The sequence below is a fragment of the Betta splendens genome, chromosome 14 (genome assembly GCF_900634795.4).
Source record: "Betta splendens chromosome 14, fBetSpl5.4, whole genome shotgun sequence".
NCBI lineage: Eukaryota > Metazoa > Chordata > Actinopteri > Anabantiformes > Osphronemidae > Betta > Betta splendens.
The window spans coordinates 16035682-16054596 of NC_040894.2; the positions used below are offsets into that span (position 1 = coordinate 16035682).

The following is an 18915-nucleotide window of genomic DNA, read 5'->3' on the forward strand; positions in this document are numbered from 1 at the left end:
AATTTCATGGTCATCTTACATAATTGTCTCTCATAGTATTTATTTTATAATGTCCTATTATTAATTTAATATTGAAAACTTTGGAGTTCTATACTGGGTCTGCCTGGATTATTGGATTACTATTTTTTGATCATTGCCTGTCTGACCCTGACTTTGCCTGACACCTGGGATCTGTCCCTATTAAAGAACATTATACTGCAGTTGTTCCAAGCCTCCCTGATAGCCCATGACAGTGAACAGTTAAAGAGAAAGGTTCTGGCTTAAAAAACGTGTCCTCACACTCCAGCTGTGACATCAGGCACTCCAGCTCACAAAATACTCACTAGTGAAAAAGCTGAGAATTAAGCAAAAAACACCCTATGCTTCAACTGCTATAAATCAGAAACTATTACAGATTTTAAAAAGCTGAAAGGAAGAATACTAGTTGAATAGTTGAAGATTGTTTTGTAGTTTAATTTGTGTTTGTATCTTAAAGGATGTTGAAGTAGTTAAAGCTGAAAGACAAAGCTGAAGAGTATTTGAAAGTTTTTTGTTTGTTTTAGATATAATGTATGCATGCATGTGTATTATATATATATATATATAATGTGTGTGTCTGTGTTTACTTGCATCAAAATGAGAACTAAAAAACATATTTTCCTACCAAAGTAAGGACATTTTGGCCGGCCCTCACTTCATTAAAGGTTTCTTTGATGTTACATGTTTTTGGGGCTAAGGTTATGTAGGAATGTAGTCTGCCTTTAGTTGTGATGGTTAGGGTAAGGGGCTACAGAAAGCATTATGTCGATGGAGGTCATCACTTTGATGTATGTACAAGGGTGTGTATGTTGGTTTCAGCCTGTAGCTGCACCCCTAAAAGGCAGACACGACATGTTCAAATGTTACATAGTCAAACAGAGCAACACTGAGATTTCTAAAAGCTTTCAGCAAATAAGTCACACAGAACACAAACTGGATGTGGACTAATCATAGTGCGCTGTACAGGTGAATTGTTTTACCACCACAATCACTACTTACAGTCATTCTTTACCTTTCATAGACCCAATGACAGATTTAACACCCCAGGTGACACTTAAAATAAACACTCAATATACGTGCAGTGTGACAAAAGGCTACAGGACATTTATTTAGACACCAAGACATAATACAACAATTGATTATGTTTTGTAGCAGCTCTGCAAAGCTAAAACATTTCTCTGCTTTCAGCACTGGAGCGTGTTTACACACTGATTTATTCCTGCGGCCCTCATTCCCAGTCCGTAGAAAGTGCTTCCATTTTCCAGAGCCATGAACACACCGGTGGCGACTGAATAGTCCCAATGTAAACGAATGAAATTCCCAGTGTAGACACAGCAAACCAGTAAACAGTGCCCGAATATAAAGGTGGTTTATCCAAACAAAAAAAAAGAAAACGTCGGCCGAATCCGGGCCTCTGGAAAAGCCTTTACTTGCTTTTGGCCGGCTTCTCCGTCTTCTTGGGGAGGAGAACAGCCTGTATGTTGGGCAGCACTCCTCCCTGGGCGATGGTCACACCTCCTAAGAGCTTGTTGAGTTCTTCGTCGTTGCGCACTGCTAGCTGGAGATGCCGCGGGATGATCCTAGTCTTCTTGTTGTCTCTGGCTGCGTTGCCCGCTAGCTCCAGGATTTCAGCCGTCAGGTACTCCAGCACCGCCGCCAGATACACCGGAGCCCCGGCACCGACGCGCTCCGCATAGTTGCCTTTGCGCAGTAGTCTGTGGACACGACCCACGGGGAACTGGAGTCCGGCACGGGACGAGCGAGACTTCGCCTTTGCGCGGGCTTTGCCTCCTGTTTTCCCTCTGCCAGACATGCTTACTACGCAGACAGCTCGATAAAGACAAAAGGCTCTGATGCTGCACGTAAGGCTTTTGCGAGTAAAATAATATAAGCCACAAAGCTTCCCCTATTGGTCGACTGAAACTGCTGCGCATCCTAACCAATAGCTCGACGCGTTCTACGTTGATAGACGTGCCCTCAGGAACAATGCACCAATCGCAGAGAGGGAACGACACACTCGTATTTACACAAATGTGGTATAAAAGGGGGGGTTAGGAGGTCGGCTTCTGCGATGTTTTCGTTGCTGGCATTCTGCTGTGGTTATTATAGAGGTGAAAATGTGCGGTCCTACAAAATCTACCCCCGTGCTCAAAACCAGCTACAAAGAAGCAGTGACACAAAAAGGGAGTTAAGAAACAGGAACGAAAGATACGCCATTTATGTCTCGAAACAGGTTAATCTCCTCCAAGGACATAGGCATCATGAACTGGTTTGTTAACGATATCTTCGAGCGTATCGCAGGGGAAGCGTCGCGACAGGCCGCCATCAGCTCCAGCGAAATCCAAACAGCTGCCGCTCCTGCCGCTGCCGCTGCCGCTCCTGCCGCTGCCGCTGCCGCTCCTGCCGCTGCCGCTGCCGCTGCCGCTCCTGCCGCTGCCGCTCCTGCCGCTGCCGCCGCCGCTGCCAGGCGAGTTCACAAAGTAGGCAGTGCAGAGAGCACGACGGCCGTGACCAAGCACACCAGCTCCAAATAGAGGCTGACAGAAGGTCAGCAGCGGGGGAGACGGGCTAATAGAAACGTGGAATACAGACTAAACGCAACATACCTCATGTTCGAGTCAGCGTCCTGTTTTTCCCCGTTATTGAACAAATTCCAAATGATTTTAAGCGGTGCTCATAAACTGGCACTCTCAGTTGCACATTGCAAACACGGGTCTATACGTACAATGTACAATGTGGGATTCTAGCAAACAAAGATCTAAACCTTCTAGCCAGAAGCCTCACTGACACACAGCGTGCCGCAAATCGTGAATCTAGCGACACCAAATGGTATTGGAGTCACTGTTTTTGGATTGGAAGGCCAGCACTCGCTTGTAGGAGTATTTGTAAATTATTAATTAAGTGGATTATATCCAGAATGAACAAATCAACAGGATAACATGATGTAAAAAAACTCTTTAAACAGTATTTTATTTTGATCTAGGCGTAAAAATAATTTAATAATAATTTAGTAACTGATATACACATGCAGGTCTCATTACTGCACAAAAGCAGCACATTCATCCAGAAAAGTAAACATGTTTTGGCCTCAGGCAACTAGCGAAGCGAAATGTTGGGCAAGAAATATAAACAAAGCTGATTTCATAACATTTGACACAAAAGCATGCATCCTTGTTGGCCTGAACCTTATGGCCTGTTTTAAGCAAGAACAAAACGTGAGCCACAGGAGCTTTCAGGGCTTAGCTGCTCAGATACACATGTAATGAAAGGGAAGGACAAACAAAACATCTCCTAATGCTCAGGTCTTTGTAAATACATCTCCACCCATTGTTCGCATAAGGTGGGAATCTCGGGGGAAGTCACGGTTCAGGTGACAGCTTTAAGCGGTTTTGTTTGGCAGGGCGTTTCTGTCAGTCTAACACGGTATGGTAGGAGTTCTCCCTTTCAACAAAGGGTATTAGCCTTGGGCATGATAGGACAAAAAGTTGTTTAGTGATGTTTAGTGAAACATTTTTTCTATTAAATATGGATGAAACAACTCAGCAGTGTTTTATCTTGCACACATTATTCCATTCTTATATGGTTTCTCTGCAGGATACATCTGTAGTTTAAGGTGCGTTACAATGTCTGCCTTATCAAAATCACAACTTTTGAGGTTATTGTGGTAAGGTAACATTGCATAGGCTCCACTTGGTTCCTGTCTCGCTTTTGTTGCTCTCTTTCCTTTTGTCTTTTGCCTCAGTATAAATGACTGTCATGAAGGTAGGAGCAGACACAGAAAAACCTACACCAGGAAAGTGGAAGGACAGCATTCTGCAGTCATTCATAGAAGGTAGGAGGAAACTTAAAATAGTTAAAACAGTTTGGTTTAAACTGAAATCTCAGTATTTAAACTTTTGTAGGGTTTTGTAACAAACATGAGAATTTTTTTAAATTTAAGTACGATAATTTCTTAGGCAGCTGCTTAATGCTGTCTCATATTCTTGCGTTCTTTCTACTTTAAGCTAAAATGCTGGTTGTATGTTCTCCCTGTGTTCGCGTGGGTTCTCTCCGGGTTCTCCAGCTTCCTCTCACAGTCCAAAAACATGCGTTAGGTTGTTTGGCTACTCGCCATTGCCCGTAGGTGTGAGTGTGTGTGTGAATGGTCGTTTGTCTCTGTGTTGCGCTGCGATAGGCTGGTGACCTGTCCAGGGTGGACCCTGCCTCTCGCCCAAAGCCAGCTGGGTTAGGCTCCAGCACCCCCGCGACCCCGCATATGGGAATAAGCAGTATGGAAAATGGATGGATGTTAGTTGGATTTGTTGATATATAGTCACTATTTTTTTGTGTAAAACCTATGTTCACTTATATGCGGCATATCAACAAAATCTTATTGTTATATTAATAGATCTCTTCAGATCATCAGATTCTGTCATTATATTTATACAATATACAATAACTCTACCTATGACCCCATACTCCATCTGTATAGTGTTGTACTATGCCAACTCAACTTAATTCTGTTGCTGTGCTTTTTATTTATTGCACCTGTATGGGGTGCCAAATGTAAACGTAGCACCTATAACTAGTTTTCTCACATTTAACTAAATGACACAACATGTTTTCTCACATTTAGTTAAATGTGCAAAAGTCTAAATATAAATGTAAATGTTAAATGTAAATTTTAAATGTAAATGTTAAATGTAAATGTTAAATGTAAATGTTAAATGTTAAATGTTAAATGTTAAATGTTAAATGTAAATGTTAAATGTTAAATGTAAATGTTAAATGTAAATGTTAAATGTTTGCCGAGTGTAAAACTGAATATTCATGAATGGGCAAGTAGACTCCATCCCTTCCCTTAAACAGCGCTGGTCTCAGATCAGTGACGCGGACTCAAACACGTCAAACAGTACGCATAGCTCCGCCCACATCTGACTCTGGATCGGTGCACGAAAATACTGGAGAGAAGCCTGAAGTCGAAGCCATCATGGCCGCCAGCTCCGACTCCCTCCCGTTGGGGGAGATTGAACGGGCTGTAACGGCAGGTGTGCGGGCTGAGGCTCCGCTTCAAACTGCCGTTCTGTCCTAAACACCAATAATGAGGAGTCAAGTAGGTTTAAAAAGAATATTTCTGTGGCGCCGGTGGAGAATTAGTTGGCTAACTATACTAGGTAGCCGAAGTTATGTCCAAGCTAAAAACAAAAGTTTCCAGATCAGATGTGGGCGGGGTTTGCGCGCACTGTTTGAGGTGATTGAGTTCGCGTCTCTGATCTGAGACCAGCGCTGTTTGAGGGTAGGGGTGGAGTCTACTTGCACATTCATGAATATTCAGTTTTACACTCGGCCAACATTTAACATTTACATTTAACATTTACATTTAACATTTACATTTAACATTTACATTTAACATTTACATTTAACATTTACATTTAGACTTTTGCACATTTAACTAAATGTGAGAAAACATGTTGTGTCATTTAGTTAAATGTGAGAAAACTAATTATAGGTGCTCCTTTTACATTTGGCACCCCATACACCTGTGCTGTGATTATCGTATCGTATCGTATCGTATCGTATCGTATCTTATCTTATCTTATCTTATCTTATCTTATCTTATCTTATCTTATCTTATCTTATCTTATCTTATCTTATCTTATCTTATCTTATCTTATCTTATATAAAAAGGAAGTGCAGTCCAAAGTATCACAAACTAAATTCTTGGATTCTGTTACCTTCAATAAAATGCTGTAAATAATTGTGTATGTGAGGATAAGCTGCACTCTTCGTAGAGTGCATTTAATTAATTCTTCTCTCCTCCCACTTCTACAAGCTCCTGTACAAATTCTAAACACATATGTATTCCATGTCCAACTTTTTTAAGATGGGTGTTGGCTGCTGACATTTATGCCATAGTCCACAATAGATGTCATCAGGGCCTGATAAATGTTAAAGCCAGGCCTGTCTAGTAAATCACCATTGTTACATTTGCATTTCACTTTATACATGCACACCAAGAAACCTTATGCCTCAAGATGCAGCAACACTTCCCTACAATTTCTTATGTATATACAGTACTGTAAATTCCTTCCTTTAATCCACAAAGCAATCTGCATACAGATATTTTAAAATACAATTTCCATTGTTTTACAATGTGTAAAATCTGTAAAGTTGTACAATCTGTAAAACGGCTGTTAAATACAGTGGCAACACCACCAATTTGAATTATATATTTATATTTACTCTTGAACTTTGTCTGGGCTTTATAAATAAATAAATACAATTTAAAACAAAACACCTGAAAGTCATGAAAATGCATATATATTTGATAATGCATTAATTGTCAAAAAGTATCGGTATCAATATCGGTGATACTGGTCCAGTATTTACTTGGTATTGGTATTATCCACTCCAGAGTTTGCAGTATTGCCCACCCCTAGTTTGGGCTTCTCTGGCTGTGTGGACATCTTACAGAGTATGAAGTATGTTAACCCTGCAGTTACAACACTTAACCTTAGCTTGATTTTCAATTTTTTAATATTTATGTTCACCAGCACATCAATTGCACACTCAAAAAAAAAGATTCTACTAAAACATATTTTTAGTATTATATACAGTAGATGAAAAATCGGATTTTAAGTGATTATGTGTTTTTTTTAAATAAACATGGTCCTTAAATGAATATTCTCAAATATATACTGTACATAAAAACATCAAATAACCTTTACTTGAAATATATAAAACAGGTTGGTCAGTATACACTCTATAAAGTAATCATAAAACCTAGACTTTATGTAATTAAATCACATGTAAATGTTCTATGTAATTTTATCACATAAATACCAGGTAGGAGGTGACATTTAATGTAAAGTCTTTTAGTCAGGTTAGGGTTATGCCATTAAATTACATAACTTAAGAATAAAGGATTAGTGAGGCAGGTGGGAAAGCACCTGACTAATTTGTTGCTACAGTTTGCCATATCTCGTCCATGCCCAGTCCAGTTCAGCAGCTTGAAAAGAACACATGCTTAAGTGAGAAATTTAAGGTGTCAGGTGAACTTGGAAGTAATGCACTGCTAGTAGTGCAGGGTGACACAGATAAACGGGAACTTTGAATGGGAACTTTTGAGGTACGTAGTAGTAGCCATGTACAGTTGGCAGCAAGGGAACTGCAAGTTGTAGTGGTTCAATTACTGTCAAGAATTTTTTTGTTGTTGCCTGTATTCTATTTATATTTGTTCGCCAAAAGTTCCTGTTATTCTGTGTCACCCTGTATTTTGTTATTTCACTTTTTATGCTGACAGTCTACTTGAATATCTAATTTCCTGGTTTACTCAACTGTGACTAATCTGACAATATTTAATTACTATGTTTTAAATTTTACACCTTAATTTGAATACATTGTCAAAAATAAAAAATAAAAACATTATATTTTTCCAGTATGAAAAATATGTCCAAATTGACTTAAATGATGAAATATAAAAAAAACAGACATAATTCCTTGACTAACCAGGGTATAATCAAAACAAGTCCTATGTGAATGTCTTTTTGTCGTAGGTGCAGTTTGGGAACAATGCTACTGGCCTGTCTTACATATCAACTTTCCACACTCCTACTTGCCCGAGGTCAAAATGCGTGCATCAAACACTCCACATTCAGAGAGCCAGGTCAGTAAAACTAGTTCTGCTCACACCCTCAAGTCAACTGCAACCTAATAGTTATTAAAACAGCGGCACCTGCCTACATAAGGAGTCTTTATGTCTGCAGGGAGGAGCATTAAAACTTTGGGGATCACAAAAGAAACAGAAAGTCTTCGTCCAGGAGGCATAATGCTTCACTTTAATGTTACATGTAATACACTCTTGAAGCAAGATGGGGCACCCTCAGTAAAACATTGCATTATATTAGATCTGATAGGTTTGACATCATGACCCCATATACAGTAGTTAGTAATATATAACATACTATTGATAACAAAATTCACAAAACAGACTTTTAATTTGTAATAGTTTATTCGGAGACAAATACAGAATACGTATTACTGAATTATAAGATTTATTAGATGATCAGATGTCCAGTGTCTCTGTTAGTCATTATGTCCCCAAGCTCGAAACTCTAATTAACTGTTTGTCCGTTATGTAACAGAACTGCATTAATGATTCAACTTGGGTTTGCAGGGACAAATTATTCCTGATGCTTTCATTTTTAGGAAGGTAGTAGATGTAACTGTTTTCTTTAAAACAGTCACAACATTCAGTCTGCCACCCGCCATCCCTCCCTACCACATCTATACTCAAAAAAATGATTCTTGCCCCTAATAAAACACATTTATAATTCTTAAGGATTATATACATGAAAAATGCTTATGTGTTTTGTTAAATAAACATAACAGAAATATGCTAAAACATATACTATGTTTAAAAAAAATCAAATAACCTTTACTTGAAATCTATGGAACAGGTTGGTCAGTATGGTTATGTAATTAGATGACATTAAGTTAATGTAATTTTACACATAAAGCTTTGTTCAAATACTGTACCTGATGTACAGGTAATGAGGACTTTCATATTAACATTAAATATTTCATCAGTTTATGGTTATGAGAAATATGTACATAAAATAAGAAAAGACATAGATAATTGATTATTTTGAGGAAACTGTTTTCTGATGAAGTGATCTGGGCTTGAACTGACATATTTCTGCTTCTCAGACCAAAGCTCTACCAACTGAGCCACCTGAGCAATGATGAAAGAGATGGTACTTTATTGGATAAGCAATAACAACAAATTTTTAACTGTTTCATTTTTCAATTATTTGTATGTTTTCAGTGTGCATAAATAACCAATCAACCTTATATATTTATACTTTTATTTATAAATCATGTTTTTCTTAAATATTCACATCAGGTAATAGCAGTCCTCTGGTGGCCCAGTGGGTAGATCATTAGCCTGGTAAGCAGGATTAAGCCCAGTTGATTCCACCAGGTCCTTGAGTAAGAAATTTCACACTTCCTACTGTAACATGCCCCATGTGGCTGCTCAACTTTAATGAGGGAGCAGGTTAGATGCAGAGAACATGAGGTATGACCTATCTTATTTTATGTAATTATTTCACACCAGCATAAGGTTTATGTGGAAAATTGCATTAGCTTTACAGTATGTAATCCTTTATTTAATGGCATAACCCTAACCTGACCCTAACCTGAAAGACTTTACATTAAATGTCACCTCTTACCTAGTATTTATGATAAAATTACATGGAAAATTTCAATGCAGATAAATGAGAATTGATTCCAAGTTTTAGGCACGATTGTTTTTATGAGTGTACAATTCAGATTCATAACCTTCACTTTGTAACTAATTTTAATACTTTTTCAGCTAACTCAGACATTGAGGTGTTCTGTGGCTCTCAGACGGTAGAGCTGGAGATCCTCCTGTGCCCCATCATTTACCTTGAATACAATGAGTCCATGTTGGCCCTCAACTCACAGTTCTCTATGGACAAGTGTAAAGGAACACCTGACTGGGTAGTAGATCCACCTGTTATCAGATTCAGATTCTTCATCACAGAGAAAGCTATTGCCTTCTGTTCCAGCAAATTGACAGTATGTGATCTTTACTGAACGCACCTACAGGTTCTTACTCTACAAATTACTTTAATTTTAATAACCTAATACTCTTTTTCATTTCTATCATCTGCTTATTTAAAGGTCATTGAGGAGGTGGGAACTGGAGTGTTTTCAGACATCTCTAGTGTCCAGTTCATCAACATCTCAGGCACGGTTCGCTCACAGGACCTCAACACAGCAATCGTCAACTATCAGCAAGACCTGGCATACAAGTTTTCCTGCCGATATCCACTTCAGTACCTTATGGACAACACTGACATACAGGTGTAAGTCGTCTTTGCTGTTAAAATTGGCAGACATGAATATATTTAATATAATATAACCAACAAAAGAAAACAAAATTAAAGACAGGTCTTTAATATGACTAAAGACAGAGGCTTGTACCATCTTTGAGTAAGCAATATTTGTTTTAATGGCCTCTATCAATTTACACTTTGCTGCATGGTTGTTCAAACCTTGGGGATAGTTAACTGTAGGCAGATGTAGAAATTTGACTTGTTGCTTACATACTGCATGTTGTTCTATGCAATCCTCAATTTTTATTAACCTTTTAGGAACTTCCCTGAGTATACTGTACTGCTGCTGCTTTTTTCCTGGACTCCTGGTTAGCTTGAATTGTTAACTGCAAATGTTGCTTGGAACTTGTGGAAAAAGTGTATTTTTCCACACTTGCACTATTTAAATTTAGAACATGTTTAGCATTGCGATTACATACTGTCTCACCTATTTCTGTTTTTCTATTTCTTTAGGTATAATACAGATGTAATTAGAATATATATACATATATTCAAGATATAAACTAAGCCTATTTACCCCCAACCAGTGTGCTGTCTATTTCCAGTTTTAAATCTCACTTTGGTTTTCAGACAATAATGAATGATTTGTTGTAATGATTTCCAGCTGTGTACAGACTATTTCTTTGTCCTACAGGGCTGAGGTCAATCTGGCAGTCAAAGACAGTACTGGAACGTTCGTCAGTGCACTGAGCATGCAAATCTTCTCGGTAGGTATCATTAAAAAGCTGATTTATGGCAATTCTCACAAAACAGGCAGTGAAGTGGAACTTCACCACCAGGAATTGGAGAGCTAACGTTAAGCTGAAAACAAGATCACTATTTTCAAATAAAACACATTTACAACCAATGTATAAACAAACTCACTAACGAAGGCTACACAAAACTGTTGTACATTTGACTGAATGTCTTCACAGATACTGCTTAAAAAACTGTGTTCTGAAAATAGACTAGAAGAAGTAACTTTCATTAAAGCTCCCTGATCATACAGCTTTTCACTCTAAAAAATATTGGACTTCAATGTCTCAGTAAGGTCTCTGTAAATTTTCATCCCATAAAACCCTGTAGATCGTCCACACTGCCCCTGTCAATATGTGATTTTCACTCCCCATCAGCAAACGCTGTGTTTTCTGGGCGTGTTGCAAGCGAAGCTGCTCAACACACCTCTGTGCGGAAGCGCATACCTTTTTTGTTGTTTATTTTTTTTTAAATTGGCTTCATGGTTAAGCGCCACCGCACGGTTAGGATACAATGTGTGGCAGTAGCGCGACATTGAGAATGCAATTCACCGCAATCCTCCACAGAAGAAGACCCACTACAGGACTGCACAACATTAGCCAGCTGATTCGTAGCGTTGTAGAACCATACGTCTACGATCCCGAATCTGACCCTGAAGCTGAAGAGGAGGCTGTTGAAGTCACCACATTTCGGCTGATGCAAGATGTGTCTCATTGGTAATGTCGCATTTACTTAAATTTAATTGATTAATGTAATTTGCAAAGCGACTAGCGGTTGCTAATGCTAATGCTAAATGGCCTGTGCAGCTTGAATATTCACAACACGACTTACCTGGAAAACTCTCTTCAATATAAAACAGTACTTTAGCTTACATTATACAAATAAATAAAAGTTTGAGAGCATAGCTGAAATAATATAAATACATTTTACATTTAGACATTTCACTGTTTTTGTCTTACTTGTGCTGCTGCTCTGACATTATTTTATTAAAAAAAATGTGCATTAATATTTAGAGCAATCACTGCATGACCTACCTAGGAACAAAAAGCATTGGTTCAAATTATATATTGACCTGATGTATTTTTTACTGCTTGACAGTAATATGTCTCTGTATCTGCAGTTGTTACAGATATCTAGTCTACAGAGGCTAGTGAGCTGGTGCTGGGGATTCCTGGGTTGAAGAGTCTGAGTTGCCATCTCTTCATGCTTGGGTTGTAGATGAAGGCAGAGTTTCTTGATGGATAAAACATTTATTTTTTTTTATTTATTTTTTTTTTCATTTTATGATGGATGTAGACCACCTGTGGAATAACTCCTTTACCATTTGAGTAAATATGTGTTTTTTGTGAGTGCAATACTACTTTTAATTTATATATAATTTATATGCTTTTTATTTATGGCTGGTTCAACTTCATAGCTTACTGTATTAGTATTGAAATTACATGGTTTTTCTCTTTCTATGATTCCCTGAATAAAAGTGTTTTCCTTCAGAAACAGAGTTCAGTGAAATACCTAATAGTTAAAGCCAACTTTATTGTCAACCAAAAAAATGTACCACTACTCCAAAGCTAGAACAAACTGTTACCTTCATACACACATTAATTAAGAAGTCTGGGGGTATAAAGACAGAAGCTTTTGCAGGGCCTTGAATATTAAATGCTTGATGGAAGTGGGGTAAACAGTCCATGTCCTGGGTAGGACATGGTTATGTTGGAGATTTGTTTCTGCAGCAGGACAGCTATAGTTGTAAATAGATGACCAGGGAGATGTGGTGATCCTTGTTCTCATCACTATTTGGAAGACTGAGCGGAAGCAGTCCTCTACCAGATGGAAGCTGTGGCTGTCCTCACCATCACCTCATCAAAACAAAAGGTACTGCAATCAGAATTGTAGATTAGTGAAATGTTCATTATTATGTAGGTCAAAACCTTCTCTAATGTTAGAATACACAATACCAGACAAAAAATTAAACCAAACAAGAGGACAGGCCTGTCTGTGCTAAAACAACAGATAAACAGTTGTTACAATTCAAATATAAAATCTAAACAGTATATACTAATTAAAATTAAAATCTTCTATTTCCTATCTTACTGTTGGTACATACAAACTTACATACCTTCACTCCTGATCTGGGCAGCAGATGGCTGTGTACCAACAGTCTGCAGTGATTTCTGTTTGACAGCCTCCTTGCATGTGGGTAACTGGAATGTGTCCCCCTACAGTATAGAAAAGACAATGTTAAATTTACTGTAAATTGTATTGGTCCTACAAATATAATGGCTATGGTACAAGCTATAGGTTACTGACCAGATAAGCAGCAGTTCTTGTAGAGATGTGACTAATTGGCAACTAAGCTTGCAACACAACACCGTAATCAAATCATGTTAGAATTTAATAGAACAATGACATAAGCCCAAATCACAAGTTGATTTAGGCTGTGACACAGGACGGGGTAATAACAAACATAACCGCGTTCATCTGCAGTTTCTTATTGTAGCGATCAACCAGCTGTAGCTCCTAAAGGCATGCTAACGGCTAACGCAACACACAAACAGGAGCGGCAGCACGTCAACAGGACAAAAGCTCGATCCACCGCTTCCTGCCTGTCGCCGATCGAAGGCCCATCGCTATTAGCTGTTCCCCACACAGGTGTGTGACTGCGCCATCTCAGAGTAGCAGATTTGAAAGGGACAAAGGCTCGGTTGACTCACTGTAGCCGTTAGCAACGCTAGTGATTAGCTTGTCTCACATGTGGGATACCACATTTAAAAAAAAACAACTAACATATTAAGACATCACAAGTATCAAGCACAAACATACTACAATGAGCTAGATCCACCGCTTCCTGTCTGTCGCCGCTGGAAGGGCGATAACGATTATCTGTTTCCCGCAGGTGTATGCGATTACAGAAAAAGGACAAACGCTAGACCCACCGCTCCCTGCCTGTAGCCGCTCGATGCCGATAGCAATTAGCTTTTCTCCACACAGGTGTGTGGCTGCAGGAGCCCACATGAGCACATTTGAAGGGAACAAAGGCTTGGTCATCTGGCTGTAGCCGTTAGCATAGCTAGCTAACTAACTAACGCGCCTCACACATAGGTTACTACATTTTAAATAGACAAATTAGCATTTTAAAACATTTAAGTATCAAGCATTTACTTACATCAGTGAGTGAATAAGGGACTTTAGGAAGAAATCCGTTATTTCCAACAGGAGCCGTGAAAGATATCCAGCATTGTGCGCACCCTTGTTTGAAATGCACATACGTATAAATGCTGAGGCAGTGTTTCTGGCACCGGTCCGTTAAAAATAAAAGTGACAAGTCCTCACTTGTTGATCCCTTGGTAAAGTGAAGAGACTTTGGTGTTGGTTAAAACACCCAAGAACTGAACACTTTCTATGGGAGCACTTGGACGCTGCTGTGCTCGTCTGTTCACGATAAATGAGATGGGGGAAATGGCGGAAGTCCAGTTTTGGTTCGGGACCATTGTGGGGGTGGTGGTTCAGGATTTGCAGGGAGAACTTCCTACCAATACGACGACAACTGGGGAACGGCCTCAGAGTAGGACGAGGTCTCTCTCCATTGGATGAGAAAATTTACGTTTTCAAAATGTGAAAAAAGGAGGAAATGCATTTCTACCATGCTCAGTGTGTGTATACAGACGTGGACAAAATTGTTGGTACCCTTCGATCAATGAAAGAAAAACGCACAATGGTCACAGAAAAAACTTTAATCTGACAAAAGTAATAATAAATAAAAATTCTATAAATGTTAACCAATGAAAGTCAGACATTGTTGTTCAACCATGCTTCAACAGAATTATTTTAAAAAATAAACTCATGAAACAGGCATGGACAAAAATGATGGTACCCCTAGAAAACACTGAAAATAATGTGACCAAAGGGACATGTTAATTCAAGGTGTGTCCACTAATTAGCATCACAGGTGTCTACAACCTTGTAATCAGTCAGTGGGCAGTGGGTATATATGGCTCCAGGTAGTCACTGTGTTGTTTGGTGATATGGTGTGTACCACACTCAACATGGACCAGAGGAAGCAAAGGAAAGAGTTGTCTCAAGAGATCAGAAAGAAAATTATAGACAAGCATGTTAAAGGTAAAGGCTATAAGACCATCTCCAAGCAACTACATGTTCCTGTGACTACAGTTGCACATATTATTCAGAAGTTTAAGATCCATGGGACTATAGCCAACCTCCCTGGACGTGGTCGCAGGAGGAACATTTATGACAAATCTAAGAGACGGATAATTTGAATGGTAACAAAAGAGCCTAGAAATACTTCTAAAGAGATTCAAGGTGAACTTCATGCTCAAGGAACATCAGTGTCAGATCGCACCATCCGTCGTTGTTTGAGCCAAAGTGGACTACATGGGAGACGACCAAGGAGGACACCATTGTTGAAAACTAATCATAAAAAAGCAAGACTGGAATATGCCAAACTACATGTTGACAAGCCACAAAGCTTCTGGGAGAATGTCCTATGGACAGATGAGACAAAAATCGAACTTTTTGCCAAGGCACATCAGCTGTATGTTCACAGACGAAAAAATGAAGCATATCAAGAAAAGAACACTGTCCCTACTGTGAAACATGGAGGAGGCTCCGTTATGTTTTGGGGCTGCTTTGCTGCGTCTGGCACAGGGTGTCTTGAATCTGTGCAGGGTACAATGAAATCTCAAGACTATCAAGGGATTCTAGAAAGAAATGTACTGGCCAGTGTCAGAAAGCTTGGTCTCAGTCGCAGGTCATGGGTCTTGCAACAGGACAATGACCCAAAACACACTGCTAAAAACACCCAAGAATGGCTAAGAGGAAAAAATTGGACTATTCTAAAGTGGCCTTCTATGAGCCCTGACCTCAATCCTATTGAGCATCTTTGGAAGGCGCTGAAACATGCAGTGTGGAAAAGGCACCCTTCAAACCGGACACAACTGGAGCAGGTTGCTCATGAGGAGTGGGCCAAAATACCTGCTGAGAGGTGCAGAAGTCTCATTGACAGTTACAGGAAGCGTTTGATTGCAGTGATTGCCTCAAAAGGTTGTGCAACAAAATATTAAGTTAGGGGTACCATCATTTTTGTCCATGCCTGTTTCATGAGTTTATTTTTTAAAATAATTCTGTTGAAGCATGGTTGAACAACAATGTCTGACTTTGATTGGTCAACATGTATAGAATTTTTATTTATTATTACTTTTATCAGATTAAAGTTATTTCTGTGACCATTGTGAGTTTTTCTTTCATTGATCGAAGGGTACCAACAATTTTGTCCACGTCTGTATGTGACCCATAGAGTCATAGGAACGCTCCAAAATGTCTAAAAAGTGGAGTTTGCATGATACGACCCCTTTAAACATCTCAAAGATAAAAGCTAATATGTCAAAGTGTTTAATACAGTTAAATTTCTGATGTATAAAAAAATAATAATTGTGCTTGTTTTAGCGAAATTTTTGAAAAATTCTATCAGCATATGTGAGGTTTCAATTTAAGATATTCAGTTTGTTCTACATACTTTTAAATATTTTATACAAAAAAACTTATGTTCTTCTTCAACTGTAATATTTTACTGGTTATACGATATACAATTTGAGCAAAGCGTTAGATGCTTAATTTCTGTAGTTGTTGGAAACCAATTCCAGCAAATCCATTTTAGTTTTCTTTCTTTTAAAATGCATCAGCTTCTTTGCATACACTCAAGCACTGTATAAGAGCTAGCGTTTTGCTATGTCCAGTCAACCTGACTGCTCAACTGTGAACTGTCATCTTCGTGGTGACCAGGAGATTAGCTTTCAGTCGGATAATAGACAATCAACAGCAGATTTTCAAAAGAATCTAAACAGTCATGACAGTTTAACAGTTATACTGTCATATTCGTGGGAGGGGGGATTAGCTGTCCATCGGATAATAGATTGCAGTCAATGTTATATTGGAGTAAGTTAAAACCAACACACTGTATGTAAACACAGTGGCTGTCCACCAAGATGTGGCTTGCCATACTGTCTGAGTAAAATAATGACATTGTTCGCACTAACTTTTCATTCAATTCTGAATTATGTCCAGCAAAGCACCTCATACTGCTCTGCCAGCAGCGGCGATCCTTAGGCCATGCTTTCTGGCTAGCTCGGTGAACAGCAAGCTAACATCAGCCAGGTAGTCTTCACCTGCAGACACCGGTCGGCAAATGAAGACACAAAAAAAAACAAATACACCCTCTACCCACGATATATACACACCTAACAAAAAAGCTTTCCTTCACCAAAACACCCCCATGAACAAAAAGCAATTAATTACACGAACAAACGTCAGAAAACAGTAAATCACTCCGTCAACACTCACAACTCCCACACGCCACCTCACTCGGAGAGAGAAAGAGGGAGAAGCACAGCTACTGGAGAGAGAGAAACAAGGTCAGTTAAACATGGAACAATGATGGGAGGTAATTGGATAGAAGAGAAAGGGCAATCATTACCAGTGACCTCAACCATCTCTAACTATAAGCTCTATCAAAAAGGAAGGTTTTAAGTATGATCTTAAAGGTGGAGAGTTTGTCAGCTTCTCGAACCTGAACAGGAAGCTGGTTCCACAGAAGGGGAGCTATGTAGCTAAAGGCTCTGCCTCCCATTCTATATTTAAAGACTCTAGGAACCACAAGTATCCCAGAGATATGTGAACAAAGCGTTCTCCTGGGAGCTTAAGGAACTATGAGGTCTTGGATATAAGAAGGAGTTTTATTATTAAGTGCTTTGTAGGTGAGTAGAAGAATTTTAAATTCTATCCTACAATTTACAGGCAGCCAGTGCAGAGAAGCTAATGTAGGAGAAATGTCTCTTTCTAAGTCCCGTTAGAACTCTGGCTGCAGCATTTTGAATAAGCTGTAGGCTTTTTAAGGAGCTGTTAGGACATCCTATGAGTAAGCAATTACAGTAGTTCAGCCTAGAGGTAACAAATGCATGGATCAGTTTCTCTGCATTGCTCTGAGAGAGGATGCTACTAATTTTAGCTATACATTTAAGGTTAAAGTAGGTATTTCTGGAGATTTGTTTAATGTATGATGTGAAAGAGAGATCCTGGTCAAAAATGACACCAAGGTTCCTCACAGTAGAATCATCTGATTCAGTAGTGTCTTTCTGTGATTTTTAGTCCCAACGATAAGAACAAGCTGATTAAAGGTAATCTAAGTAATCTGGGTCAAGTGGACGACTTGGGAGAGTTAATTATTAAAGTTAACTTCATAAGTTTATGGGGGAAAAACTCTCTAAGTAAAATAGATTATTTGGTAAATTTAAAGTTGTTGTATCTAGACAGTGATTTCTGTCATTTGGAGGAACATGCTGATGCATGCTGATCACCATGCCTGTAATGGTAATCATTGTAATTAGTAAAGTAGTTAATAAAGTCATTGCTGTTGATATTTAAGGGGATAGTATAGTAATAAGAATATGTTTTCCTAACAGCACAAAAAGCTTTTTTCTTTTTAGATATTATTAGACTGTCCTTCCATGCTATGCAGTTTACATTGATTTTGTTGAAACACCACTCCCTTTTGATGTGGAAATTTGTAATAAAAGGCAGATGAGAGAGGTGTCTTTTGTGAAATTTATTGTAATAACAAAGAAAAATAATAGATAATAGAAAAAGAAAATCTAAAGCATGCTGGGGAGATCAGAACATTGTCAGGAATCAGGGTGAAGGACCCAAATGCCAGGAACCCCAGAAGCAGCACCTGCACACAAAGAAGCAGAGGGCACAGGGGCCAAGGCTGGTGCAGTCATCTCCAGGCCACTGGAGCCTGAAGTTGGCGTGACCTCCCTTGGACTACCACAACCAGGAGCCAACGTTCTCCCCTGAGAACCAACAGGAGCTCAGGGGAAGATACCTGTACACAAGAGAGCAGAAGACACAGGGTCCAGGACCGGCATGATCGAGTCCAGGACCCCCAGGAGTGACCTTTTAGGGGGCCGACGAGGGCAGGAGCGGCCTCTTTGGTTACAGTATGGTGGCGGCCAGAGGACGCTCTTCTCCTCTCAGGGGTCAGGGCAGAGTCTGAGGACGGTTTGACAAGGTCGGGGATACTCTGAGCCTTCAGCTCCTTTCAGATCTGGCGTCCCTCACCAGGTGCCAGCACGGAGGTCGATGGTGGAGCCAGGACACAAAGGGGAGTCCATGAAAACTCCACCGCTGTGCAGAGGGACGGCAGAGTCTGATTGTGGCCACTCTCCAGCAGGTGGAGCCCGAGGAGGTC

At 39.3% G+C, this 18915-nt stretch overlaps 2 protein-coding genes and 1 long non-coding RNA gene across 5 annotated transcripts in view; 1 reads left to right on the forward strand and 2 right to left on the reverse strand.

Annotated features, from left to right (window-relative positions):
• Positions 1-1095: 1095 nt before the first annotated feature.
• On the reverse strand, positions 1096-1984 carry LOC114869543 (histone H2A). The gene has a single exon (XM_029173853.3). It carries the CDS (start codon positions 1829-1831, stop codon positions 1445-1447), a length of 387 nt encoding a protein of 128 aa, XP_029029686.1. The 5' UTR covers positions 1832-1984; the 3' UTR covers positions 1096-1444.
• Positions 1985-2175: 191 nt separating this feature from the next.
• si:ch73-261i21.5 (zona pellucida-like domain-containing protein 1) overlaps positions 2176-18915 on the forward strand; it is a 29896-nt gene continuing 13156 nt past the window's right edge. The window contains exons 1-5 of one of the 3 annotated variants that reach the window (XM_029173851.3): positions 2435-3850; positions 7554-7663; positions 9374-9600; positions 9706-9890; positions 10555-10627. In XM_029173851.3, coding sequence (XP_029029684.1) covers positions 7570-7663; positions 9374-9600; positions 9706-9890; positions 10555-10627 — 579 coding nt within the window. In that variant the 5' untranslated portion in view covers positions 2435-3850; positions 7554-7569. Of the gene's footprint in view, positions 3851-5890; positions 7664-9373; positions 9601-9705; positions 9891-10554; positions 10628-18915 lie in introns of those variants that run through there. The other 2 variants (XM_055502168.1, XM_029173850.3) reach the window with 2 other exon arrangements.
• On the reverse strand, positions 11877-14625 carry LOC129602979 (uncharacterized). The gene is made up of 2 exons (XR_008692492.1): positions 12772-14625; positions 11877-12530 (listed from the first exon to the last, which is right to left on the reverse strand). It is a non-coding gene; the product is annotated as an uncharacterized LOC129602979 (long non-coding RNA).

Coding starts and splice junctions, on each gene's coding strand:
- LOC114869543 (XM_029173853.3), bottom strand. CDS start 1,831: ATGTCTGGCAGAGGGAAAACAGGAGGCAAAGCCCGCGCAAAGGCGAAG.